Raw genomic sequence first — 12,453 nt, 5'->3', positions numbered from 1 at the left:
GGGGACCAAGCTGGACGATGACTTCAAAGAGATGGAGGTGTCATCAGCAAGGCAGTGATGGAAATGCTGGCAAAGACCATCAAGTACCTGCAGCCCAACCCAGCCTCGCAGGCTAAGCTGACCATGCTCAACACGGTGTGCAAGATCCGGGGCCAGGTGAAGAACCCCGGCTACCCGCAGTCGGAGGGGCTCCTGAGCCAGTGCCTGATCTGCCACCAGAAGGAGCTGGGCAACGAGTCCAACTTCAGTGACGCACTGCTGGATGCCGGCGAGTCCATGAAGCACCTGGCAGAGGTGAAGAACTCCCTGGACATAGAGGTCAAGCAGAACTTCATTGACTTCCTCCAGAACCTGTGTGAGAAAGACCGGAAGGGGATCCAGCACCACGTGCAGAAGCTGGAGGGCCGCCGCCTGGACTTTGACTAAAAGAAGCGGCAGGGCAAGATCCCCGATGAGGAGCTGCGCCAGGCGCTGGAGAAGTTTGAGGACTCCAAGGAGGTAGCAGAAACCAGCATGCACAACCTCCTGGAGACTGACACTGAGCAGGTGAGTCAACTCCCGCCCCTGGTGGAGGTGCAGCCCGACTACCACTGGCAGGCCATTCAGATCCTCGACGAGCTGGCAGAGAAGCTCCAGCACAGATGCGGGAAGCTTCCTCACACCTCAAGCGGGAGTATAAGCCCAAGTCCCGGGAGCCCTTTGACCTCGGAGAGCCTGAGCAGTCCAACGGGGGCTTCCCCTGCACCACACTCCCCAAAATCGCAGCTTCATCCTCTTTCGATCTTCCGACAAGCCCATCCGGACTCCTAGCAGGAGCGTGCCGCCCCTAGAACAGCCAAGCTGCAAGGTGCTGTACGACTTCCAGCCTGAGAACGATGGGGAGCTGGGCTTCCATGAGGGCGATGTCTTCATGCTGATTAACCAGATCAACGAGAACTGGTACCAGGGCATACTGGACGACCAGTCAGGCTTCTTCCTGCTCAGCTACGTGGACGTGCTTGTGCCTCTGCCCAGTGACTCACTGGTGCCCCCGCCCCGCCCCTCCATCGACACTGGGTGGCACCCCCTGTCAGGTCTCCTGCCTTCCGTGGGCTCCTGCTGCCAGGGCGGTGTCCAAGCCTGCCGGTGCCACCCAGGCCCCGGCCCTTGAGGTACTCCTTCAGCAGGGAGCCACACTTGGGTGGGAGGCTTATCTGGGTGGGTGAGGACGCTTGTTTACACTAGCGCTGACCTCCAACAGTGACGGCTCCCTTCCCCACTCCATGGTGCCGGCCTCCTCCTCGCTCCCCAACTCCTCACCCAGCTGGCCCAGGCAGGGCAACACTAAGGTGCTCGCAGAAACATTAATGTTCCTCCAGGGCAGCCCCCACCTCCGTACTGACCCCACGGGACCCAGCCCACAGCCTACCCTCGAGTTCCACGGCCTTAACAGGCTTGGATCGACTGTCCCTGTGGGGTGGCTCAGAGACGACCCTGGTTTTAAATCCCCCCACAAGCCTGCTGCTGGCGATGAACCCTAGCCCCACTCCAGGGCCACAGTACCCCAGCCTCACACATGCACTCCGTCGCCCCAGGGTCAGGGCAGAGGGCCTCACTGTTTCCCTGGCCTGCTGTCAGCTTGCAGCCAGGAGACAGAGGCCAGCTGGGATCTGCCCCACCTTCCCCCTGTACCGCCCCCCACAACCAGGACAGAGAACATGGCCTCCTGTAGGGCCCTGCCTCCCAAGCCTTACCCTCACAAAGCCAAGTACCTTTTCAGCTTTTTAACTGCCCCCAGCCAGGCCCACAGAAGCCTGTGTCACTCTGGCACAAGCTGCCACCACCAGCCACCTACACACCCCCCCCAGCACACCTCGTACGGGACCGTGCTGCTAAGGGCCAAGAACAAAGGCTCCATTGAGCCCAGGCCAGCATGTCTGCATCCCTGACATCTGCTTCCTCTGTCGCCCAATCCAAAATCGACGAAATGGAGGGTCCTCTGGGCTGGGCCACATTCACATTCCCCTCCCGCTGAGGCCCAGCGAAGCCTCCGGACCCCAGGCTCTGCTCTGCACCCTCGTGGTCAGCAGTACATGAAGGGCACAGACATCCTGGCAGAGATGAGCACACAGCCTTGGGCACGGTTCGGGACAAACTGAAATGTATGCCTGAATTTTGTAAACAGAAGTATTAAAGGTCTTTCTACAGAAAAAGAAAATCATGAACACTAAATGCAATATCTGATGTTTGATTGGATTCTGAATTTTTTAAGCCATGTTATGATTGGGACAATTGTGAAAATGTCCCAATGGGACATTTGGGCTCATGCTTGTAATCCCAGCACTTTGGGAGGCCAAGGAGAGGGGGTTGCTTGAGCCCAGGAGTTTGAGACCAGCCTGGGCAACATGGTGAAACCCCATCTCTACAAAAAATACAAAAATGAGCCAGGCGTGGTGGCACGCACCTGTAGTTCTAGCTACTCATGAGGCTGAGGCGGGAGGATCACTTGAGCCCAGGAGACAGAGGCTGCAGTGAGCCGAGATTGCACCACTGCACTCAGCCTGTGTAACAGAGTGAGGCTCAGCCTCAAAATAAAAGAAACATCTTTGTGTCAGAGTTATGGTTGCTATATAAGTAAAATGCTAGGTTATGGTTCTGGATACATTCAATCTATATGAAGATCAGAGGCTTCTATTGGACCCAAAGGAATACTAGTCACTTGTGATTATTCCTCTATAGGCTTGAAAGATGTATCAGGCCAACTTATTGGATACAGTTTTAATCTAAAACTCTATACATTGTATCCTCAACTCACAGACTTCATGTATCCATTGAATACTCTTCTGTTTCCACAGTCTTAATGTGGCCCTAACAAAGTCATCCTTTTAGAGGACTCAGAAAAGACCCCCCTAGGACTTCTGCAATGTAATAATTACAGTAGTTAACATTTATTGATCACTCACTGTGTGCCAGACATTTTTCAGGTATAGATTCATTTAATCCTCAAAACTCATTCAAGGTAGGTACTATTATAATGACAAGGCCAAGGAACAGAGATTAAGCGATTTGCCCAAATTTACATTATTCACCGAGCTTGGATTTAAGCCTAGTCTGGCTGTGGAATCTGTATTCTTAACGATCATGCTATACTGCTTAAGATTAACCTTGAAAATTTATTCCAGTTACAGAGATTGTTTTTATTTCTCTGAAACTGCCCCCAAGAAGCCATAACAATAAATTAATCAATTATCTTGGTTATCTCTTTTGCCCAAATTTATATTTTGAAAAAAATTCAAACATGCCAGAAAGATGAAAGAATACTACAGAATCCAGTCAGAGATCAAGCACTGCATGTCATGTCTTCATTTCCTTTAATCTAAAACATGCCTCTACTTTTTTTGATCTTTCATGACATTGGCATTTTTTAAGAGTCAAAGATAGTTGTCTTGTAAGTTGTCCCACAATCTGGATTTCTCTGTTTCCACATGAGATTCAAGATAAGCATCTTTGGGAAGAATACCGCATAGGTGACGTATCTTTCCTGCCTCGTGACCCCAGGTGGCTCATAATGCTAAGTTTGATCACTTGTTTAAGGTGATCTTTCAGATCTCTCCACTGTAGTTATTTTGCTGGGTGTGGTGGCTCACACTTGTAATCCCAGCACTTTGGAAGGCCGAGATGGGCAAATCACTTGAGTCCAGTTTTAGACCAGCCTGAACAACAAGGTGAAACCCTGTCTCTACTAAAAATAACAAAAATTTAAAAAAATAAAATTAGCTGGGGTGGTGGTGCAAGCCTATAGTCCCATCTACCTGGGGGGCTGAATTTGGAGGGTCACTCGAGCCCAGGGGGATCAAGGCTGCAATTAGCTATGATTTTGCCACTGTACTTCAGCCTAGGTGACAGAGTGAGACCTTGTCTCATAAAAAAATAAAAAATAACTTTTCCCTTTGGAAATTAATACAAAATTTGTGGGGTGGTACTTTGAGATCAGTGAAGATCCTGTTCTCAAATGTCTTTTCACCCAACTGTCCATCAGTGATAATCTTTGTCTGAACGAATTTTTATGACATTGGTTGTTGCAAAGTGACACTTTTTAAAATTCTGTCATTCCTTCTACATTTCTTAGCTAGCACTATTTCATTAAAGAACAACTCCCCCTTTTTTAATATCATTCTTCATGGATTTTTTATATATTATGTTGTAGCTTATTGTTGTTATTCTTTTGAATGCTCAAATTGTCCAGATTTAGCCAATGCAATCTCCATTATTTTTTTTAACCCCACAATCCAGGTTAAACTGAGCTATTTTTAATGCCCAGAGTAATTTCTAATATTTCCCACTCCCAACAGGAATTGAGAAAGGGCCTCCAGAAGTTGGGGGCTTATCCAGACTCTTCTTAAAAGTCTACCTTCTTCCTGTGTACTTTCAGCCCAAAGTGAGACTTTTGAGCCGGGAAGAGATACCTCTGAATTAAACTACTGATCAGTGTCACCCAATTCGAATCCCAACCACCTTTATTCTAGGCATACCATTCTCACTGCCATGCTTACCCTTCGGTTGGGCACCTGTGTCCTCCTTCCCATTGGCCTTCTGATTCCTACCCGACTGTCCAGTCCACAGGCCTCAGTAACACCTTTTTGCCCAGCCCTGTGGTAGCGTTGGCTGCCTCCTTTACCTACTCAAGTAACTGCTTTACCACTAATTTATTGTTTTGTGTTTTCATCTATAGGATCTTACCTAGCCATATGGCCTGCTGCCTCTGCCAATTTAAAAATAGCATTGAGGCTGTCTGCAAGACAGTCAAGCTGCATTGCAACACTGCATGTCTGACTAACACTGTACATTGTCGTGAGTCCAAATTGCCTGGTGATAAATTGTTACATTATTTTAAGTATTTGTTTTTAAATTTTTATTTTTAATTGATGAAATTTTAAGCTAATGATATAATTGTTTTATTTACTCAGTCAGATTTAAACTCCCTCCACTTCTGAACTACTCCCTTGCTGGGAGTCAGGTTCTCAGTTATTATTACAAAATTTAATAATGGAAGAGTTCCATATGCATACAGGACCAAGAGAAAGGAATGGGAAGGCTAGGGAATAACATTAACATCCACACACTGTGTACTGTGCTCTCTGCTTGGTGCTTTGCCCCCAGTGATAATTTGTTCATGTAGTGCAATGTAGTTTATAAGCTGGTTTTATATCCATGAGGTCTCAAGTACTCTCTGCCTTTTAGGACAGATGTAGATCCGGTTTTGTTTTTGTTTTTGTTTTTACAATTTTATAAGAGTAGAAGAGATGCTGTTTTATTTGAAGCCTGAGAGCTTCTGGTTCCATAACCAGAAATTGCTACCTGGCTCTTCTAATGGAACGGAGGGCTTTTCCATTCTTAGTCCATCCAACTCTGAACTTGCTCTGAATCTCAAACTTTTCTAGTCACAGAACAAATGCTCAAGTGCTTTCAAGAGTTTTTCTGTAGATTAGGTTTATTAGCACCAACTTCATGACTTCTAAAATGTGACTTCTTGAATACAGGTATCTACCAGTGATATGGGGTAGATAATTAATAAGGCTTAGCTACTTCTATAAAGACAGTGTTGCTTATTTTTCAAAACTTTTTCTTTTTTTTTTTTTAACAGTTATATTCTTCCCTTCTCCCCAAGAGATGGGCAGAAAAGCATTGTTAATCTCCTTTTACAGATGAGGAAAAACAAGATCAGAGGTGCTGAGTGCTGTAGCCTAGTGCCAGGTCTTCTGTCCCCAATTCTGGGTTCTCCCCAAGCCCATGTTTCTCCTTTCTCGCAATCTTTACTTCTTCCGCTGGCCTTCAGCACCACTCAAAATACTTTTAGTTCTGGAAAAGAAGCCCAGCTGCACACTGGCACACTTGACCTTCATGCAGTCAGAAGCTTTGGATGATTCCCCATCCAAAATATTAGAGATGAAATGAAAGCAACGGAGGCATCTGACAAAAGTTGCTTTTTCCCTTCTGCATTTAGGACCTCAAGTAATGTTTATCCAGAAACTGCTATCATACCATAGATTCATTGTGTATTTAACAACATAGGCATACAGTCTGGCAAATTAAAAATCTCTTAACCTACACCCTGGATCCCTGCCCAAATTTAAGAAAAGAATTAAGGTGGACACAGTGTTTTTTTCCATGTCGCATCTTTTGTGATGCGGTTGTGATATGTGGGAGCAGAGAATGGGGTGGGTGGGTGGAGCACATGGCAGACGAGGATCTATCAGCAATGGGAGGGGGCATCCACTTTAGCATCTCCACCCAGCTCCTCTCAGAGGACCGCCTTTCATTGCATTCAGCTGTGATGGTAGCAAGAACACGGGCACACTGAGGATGAGGAGAGCGGGAGCCTTGTGCTCTCTCTGCATATGAGACAGGACAGCACAGGGTACGGAGCAGTCTGCAGAGAGGCCAGCTCATCAGGGAAGCACTTGTCTTCCACCTTGGGCTTTGACCGAGCACTGGGCAATTGGCCCCTGGGGATCAACGGAATAATCTTAAGCAGATTGACTCTATGTCACACTATGGAATGTTCCAAGTAGGTGGCCATGTTTTCAAAAGATGTCTTTTCCTCTTTTCATTGTTGCCATTTCATAGGTTTAGGTTTGGGTGTATGTTTCTCCTCTCTGAATGGCACTCGAATGTTTGCTGACTCTTACTCTGTGTGACTGGGGCGTACAGCTACGGACTGAGTATGAAAGATGATCAAAGATCTTTCATGATGAAAACAGTCTCTTCTTTTCTGACAGCTGAAGAAGCATCTGTAGGGAATCCAGAAGGAGCGTTCATGAAGGTGTTACAAGCCCGGAAGCAGCACACAAGCACTGAGCTGACTATTGAGTCGGAGGCGCCCTCAGACAGCAGCGGCATCAAGTTGTCAGGCTTTGGGAGTGAGCAGCAAGACATCAATGACGAGAGTGAGTGCACTAAGACACATCTTCCCTTATTTCTCAGAAGGAAATCTAGATGCAGAATCCATATTGTTACCATTCGCTAAACTGCTTTTTTCAAATGTACAAGGTGGGGATAGGCTCCTGAGTAGTTTGAAAAACAGTAGAAAGAGCCCCTCACAGTCCAACCTTCTAGGTAACAAATTTAAACATCAGATATTTCCAAATAAACTAGAAACTGTTGAACCACAGGAAAACAGCCTGGCAAAGATTCACAGTGTAGGCAAAAACCTGCAGAGAGTGAACAGAGTCCTCACAGGCCCGAGGAGCATCCAGAAAAGACACTTCAAAGAGGTGGGAAAGCACAGCACTAGGAAAGAACAGGATGCCCAGGCATTTGTGGACAATGCTGCCAAAGAAAAAAGGCTTGAGAGTCCAGCCCCAAGGGAGCTGGAACAGCCTCACGTAGTGCAGGGGCCTGAGAAGGTAGCGGGAAACACCATCTACACCAAGCCTTTGTTCACCCAGGAGCATAAGGCAGCAGTCTCCTCTATGCTGAAACCCTTCTCCATGGGCGTGCCTTCTGCCTCTAGCCCTGCAAAAGCCCTACCTCAGGTCAGAGACAGATCGAAAGACTTAGCCTACAGCATTTTAATGTTAGAAATTGCAATGGCTAGGGTTAAAAACATGGAGGCTGCTAAACCAATCGCACATTCCAGAAAAAAATACCGCTTTTATAAAACTCGCTCCCGTGTGGCCCACAGAACACCCAAGGCCAAAAAGATTAGAAAGTTTAGAAAGGGCAGTTATCTCAATAGACTGATGCTCGCAAAGAGGCCGCCGTTCTCTGCAGAGAAGAGCCTCATAAATTCACAAGGGGTTTTTTCATCCTTAGGAGACCTGAGTCCTCAAGAAAACCCTCTTCTGGAAGTATTTGCTCCTTCAGAACGTTTTAGAGAAAACACTCATGTAGAAGACACAGCTGCAAGAGATGCCTCTGAAGAAAACGTTTTTATGGAAAACACTGTTATGCCAGAAGGTAGCATCTCTGAAAACACAAACTACAATCATCCTGAGGCAGCTTCCCCTGGGACTGCATTCAACTTAGAGCCAACTGTTACACACACTGAGACAAAATGGGAACACAACAACGTGGGCACTGACCTGTCCCCCGAGCCCGAAAGCTTCAATGACCCATTGCTCTCCTCCCCAGGTGATCAGTTTGAAATTCAGCTAACCCAGCAGCTACGGTCCCTCATCCCCAACGAGGATGTCAGAAGGTTCATGTCTCATGTTATCCGGATCCTGAAAATGGAATGTTCAGAAACGTATGTGCAAATGTCCTGTGCCAAGCTCGTGTCGCGAACAGGCCTCCTGATGAAGCTTCTCAGCAAGCAGCAGGAAGCAAAGGCATCCAAGGCAGAATGGGATATGGACCAATGGAAAACTGATAACCATATTAATGAGAGTGAACAGAAAGAGCAGAAGTCGAGTGAGGTGAGGACCACACAGAAACATGAGACCCAGATTTCCCATCATTTAGCATATCCCAGGAAAGTGCCCACATAGGAGAACCTGGGACTTCCAGGCCATGGCTTGTCTCGGCCATGTAACTTAGGCCATGACAGTGATCTCCCACTTTGCTCATGTAGACAGTGAAATAGATTACGGCACAAGATGAACTGTAGCTCGGGGGTGGTAGCTCACACCTGTAATCCCAGTACCTTGGGAAGCCGAGGTGGGTGGATCACTTGAGGTCAGGAGTTTGAGGCCAGCTTGGCCAACATAGTGAAACTCTGTCTTCACAAAAAATACAAAAATTAGCTGGGTGTGGTGACACATGCCTGTAGTCCCAGCTACTTGGGAGGCTGAGGTGGGAGGATCACCTGAGCCCAGGGAGGTCGAGTCTGTAGTGAACTGTGATTGCACCACTGTACTCCCACCTGGGTGACAGAGTGAGATCCTGTCTCAAAAAAAATAAAAAAGAACAAAAGAACCTGTAAGCTACTCAACTGGAATACTGGGGTTTTGAAAAGTTAGCTTCCATTCTCTCTCTCTCTTTTTTTAATTGTTCTTTCTTTTTTCTTTTTTTTTTTTTTAAGCTCATGAAAGAAGTTCCACGATACGGCCATAACAACAACGTCATCTTGACAATATTTGTGACTGTAACACTAACACTTTGGATTATAATGATTTGTCTGATTGAGGTAAGGACAATAATTAATTCAGGTTTTCAGAATACAATCCTGTCTTTGTGTGGATTCGGAACCCGCAAACTGAAAACCAATGTCACTTTCCCACTTGACATTCTTCTTCTGTCGTTTAAGGCTGAGGTATGCTTTGTTCTTTTACTGCAATGTATATTCCAGGATTTTTAAAGGATCCCCGCTTCCAGGAGATCTCTGTGAAATGAAACCAAGTTAATTCCACCAGACTATTTTAAGAAGTTGATATAATAGCAAACTTTCTCCCACTCAACACTATGTCAACAGTTGGATGTACTCACCGAGTCACCCCTCACTCTGCCACTAATTTATTTCCTTGTTGCTTAAATGATGAGAGACATATAATCTCCACCCTCACGGAGTTGTCATCACCCTGGAGAGGAAGAAGGCAGCCAAAAGAGAGAAGTATTGTCTTGTGGACTTATTAGATTCACATAGTATCGTCCTTCTCCAGTGTGTAAGGCGTTGTCTAAATAGGTCCAGTTAAAGCACTACACGGTAGCCGTTTAAAAAAAAAATTTTTGGCCATATCTTTGAATTCATGGGGGAGGGGGAATGTCTCATACTCCAGCCCTCCTGAGCTTAGACCCTCTGTGAGACGTGTCACCATTTCTTGGACACCATATGAGACATTCCCCCTCAGATTAGAGATGCTCAACCTGCATCAACATATCTAAAGCCTGCATCTGGCTACTCTGGGGCGAGTCTTGTTTACAGTGCCCATTCCTGGAGCTTGCCTCTTTTTGCCTTTTGTTTGATTACGTGATGTATTACTTTTCCCAACAGGCCAGTGCTAGCATATTGGAAGAGTGATTTAATAAGGTGGCAACCTTGATGCTATGCTCCTAATCCAACCTTATTTGCCTCATTTACCGTTTCCATTGTTGTGGTAGCCCTCCATTCCAGCCAGAGCAGCCCCTCACCATACTCCAGTCACACCATCCCCATTTCTGCTCTTGTCTGTGCCTTTGTCCATCTAAAATTCCCTTATTTCACTCTGCCTGTGGGAGTCCTGTGAATCTCTCCAAAGCCAACTCAGTTATCTTTCTGCTTGAAACCTTCCCTGAATAGACCAGGTGCAATGGCTCACGCCTGTAATCCCAGCACTCTGGGAGGCCAAGGCGGGCAGATCACGAGGTCAGGAGATTGAGACCATCCTGGCTAACACAGTGAAACCCCATCTCTACTAAAAATACAAAAAAAATTAGCTGGGTGTGGTGGCAGGCACGTGTAGTGACAGCTACTTGTGAGGCTGAGGCAGGAGAATGGCGTGAACCTGGGAGGTGGAGCATGCAGTGAGCCAAGATCAGGCTGCTGCACTCCAGCCTGGGGGACAGAGCGAGAGACTCTGCCTCAAAAAAAAAAAGAAAGAAAGAAAAAGAAACTTCCCTGAATATTCCAGCCCTCCTGAGCCTAGTCCCTTTGTGAGATTTGTCCCCATTTCTTGGACACCATATGAAAGACTTCAGAGGCTGAAGTGGGAGGATTGCTTGAGCCTGGGAGGTCGAGGATACAGTGAGCTGTGGTCATACCTCTGCACTCTAGCCTGGGCAACAGAGTGAGACCCGGTCTCAAAAACAGCCACCACTGAAAACTATCTTGGGATTTGAATAGGATTACCTTAAATTTGTAGATTAATTTGAGAATTGACATCTGTACGACATTCTAGGAACATGGTATTTCATGTCATGTATTCATTTCTTGATAATGTCTTTCAGAAGAGTTTTAGGGTTTCCATCATATAGATCTCACACGTCTTTTGTTAGGTAACAGATCTTTGTATTTTTGTTCCTAAATACTTCAGACATTTGTATTGCCATTGTAAATGGGATCTTTCTTCCATTTTCTAGTTAGTTATTGGTGGCACATCTGAAAAGTATTTGAGGTTTGTGTGCTGCTCTCTTGATTTTGTATCTAGCCACCATACTGAATTCTCATTCCAGTAAAATCTTAGTTGATTCTCTTAGGCTTCTTTGGCTAACATTTATTATTTTATATGCAAATAATGATAGTTTTGTCTCTTCAATACTTACTGTCTTTCCTTCCTTTCCTTTCTTTTTTTTTTCTTTCTCAGGGCCTTGTTGTCACCCAGACTGGAGAGCAGTGGTGTGATCTAGCTCACTGTAACCTCAAACTCCTGGGCTTAAGGGATCCTCCTGCCTCAGCTTCCAGAGTGGCTGGGACTACAGACAGGCAGCGAATTTTAAAACTTTTGTTCTAGAGACAAGATCTCGCTATGTTGCCCAGGCTGGTTTTCCTGCCACTTTAGAGCAGGTTTCTTTTCTTTCATACTTTTAAAAGTTTTTTTAATTAGGAATTGTCCGTTGAATGTTAGCTAAAACAGTCAATAAAATGCATTAAGTGCCAGCTGCATGCAAGACCCTAAGTTAGATACAGTCAGCCCTCTTCATCAGCAAGTCCACATCCTCAGATTCAACTAGATGAGGCTGAATATTTGAAAAAAGAAACAATAAAAATACAAAGTACAGTATAACAACTGTCACCATTGTACAATATCTATACATTTTATTAGTGATGTCCTAAAGTACATGGGACCAGGCACGGTGACTCAGACTTGTAATCCCAACACTTTGGGAGAACAACGTGAGCAGCATAGTGAGACCTTGTCTTTAATAACAATAAAAAAATTAGCCAGGTGTAGTGGTATGCACCTGTAGTCCCAGCTACTCAAGAGGCTGAGGTGGGCAGATCACTGGAGTCCAGGAGGTTGAGGCTGCAGTGAGCTGTGATTGTGACACTGCACTCCAGCCTGAGTGACAAAGGGTGATCCTGTCTCTAAGTAAGTAAGTAAATAAAGTATATGGGGGTGTGTGTGTTAGTTATATGCAAATACTGCACCATGATATGTAAGGGATTGAGCATCCACAGATTCTGGTACGGTGTGGGGGCGGTATCCTAGAACCAGTCCCCCACAAGGTAGCAAGGATGACTGAACTGTGGAAGAATCAAAGCACTGTTAAACAGCATACAATTCCTGTCTTCAAAAAAGTTATCTTATCAGGTAGATGAGACTTAAAATGAATAAAAGGAATGAGTACGCATTTGGAGATAGTGGTTGTTGTGATAGATAATCTTAATTGTGTTTTCTTCCAAAACAGATTCTTGCCCACAAAAGGGCATCAAAGGAACATGAAGAAGACTCATCAATGTGAGACCCCTGAGCCCAAGTTAAGGCATCTGGATGGCCTGGAGCCACGTTTTTAAAATTTTATTATTAAGTATTTTTTTTTTACTGAAATCAATGATTACTTTGTGGTTGTGTTCCTCAAAACGAGGATTTTTAACAATAAAAATAGCTTGTCAAATCA

At 45.5% G+C, this 12,453-nt stretch overlaps 2 protein-coding genes across 8 annotated transcripts in view; both read left to right on the top strand.

Moving 5' to 3' along the window:
- Positions 1-12,453, top strand: part of LOC134735231 (leucine-rich repeat-containing protein 37B-like) — a 33,569-nt gene extending 21,116 nt beyond the window's left edge. The window contains exons 8-13 of one of the 7 annotated variants that reach the window (XM_063628879.1): positions 4,712-4,848; positions 6,759-6,926; positions 7,795-7,938; positions 8,113-8,396; positions 9,002-9,106; positions 12,244-12,453. In XM_063628879.1, the coding sequence (XP_063484949.1) occupies positions 4,712-4,848; positions 6,759-6,926; positions 7,795-7,938; positions 8,113-8,396; positions 9,002-9,106; positions 12,244-12,297 (892 nt within the window). In that variant the 3' untranslated portion in view covers positions 12,298-12,453. Of the gene's footprint in view, positions 1-4,711; positions 4,849-6,758; positions 6,927-7,794; positions 8,397-9,001; positions 9,107-12,243 lie in introns of those variants that run through there. The other 6 variants (XM_063628880.1, XM_063628882.1, XM_063628881.1 and 3 more) reach the window with 6 other exon arrangements.
- LOC134735236 (endophilin-A2-like) lies at positions 58-426 on the top strand. The gene has a single exon (XM_063628984.1). It carries the CDS (start codon positions 58-60, stop codon positions 424-426), a length of 369 nt encoding a protein of 122 aa, XP_063485054.1.

Source organism: Symphalangus syndactylus, chromosome 20 (assembly GCF_028878055.3).
Source record: "Symphalangus syndactylus isolate Jambi chromosome 20, NHGRI_mSymSyn1-v2.1_pri, whole genome shotgun sequence".
NCBI classification, from domain to species: domain Eukaryota; kingdom Metazoa; phylum Chordata; class Mammalia; order Primates; family Hylobatidae; genus Symphalangus; species Symphalangus syndactylus.
Note: the sequence above shows the minus strand (reverse complement) of the source record. Positions and strands in the feature narration are given on the sequence as shown.

Coding starts and splice junctions, on each gene's coding strand:
- LOC134735236 (XM_063628984.1), top strand. CDS start 58: ATGGAAATGCTGGCAAAGACCATCAAGTACCTGCAGCCCAACCCAGCC.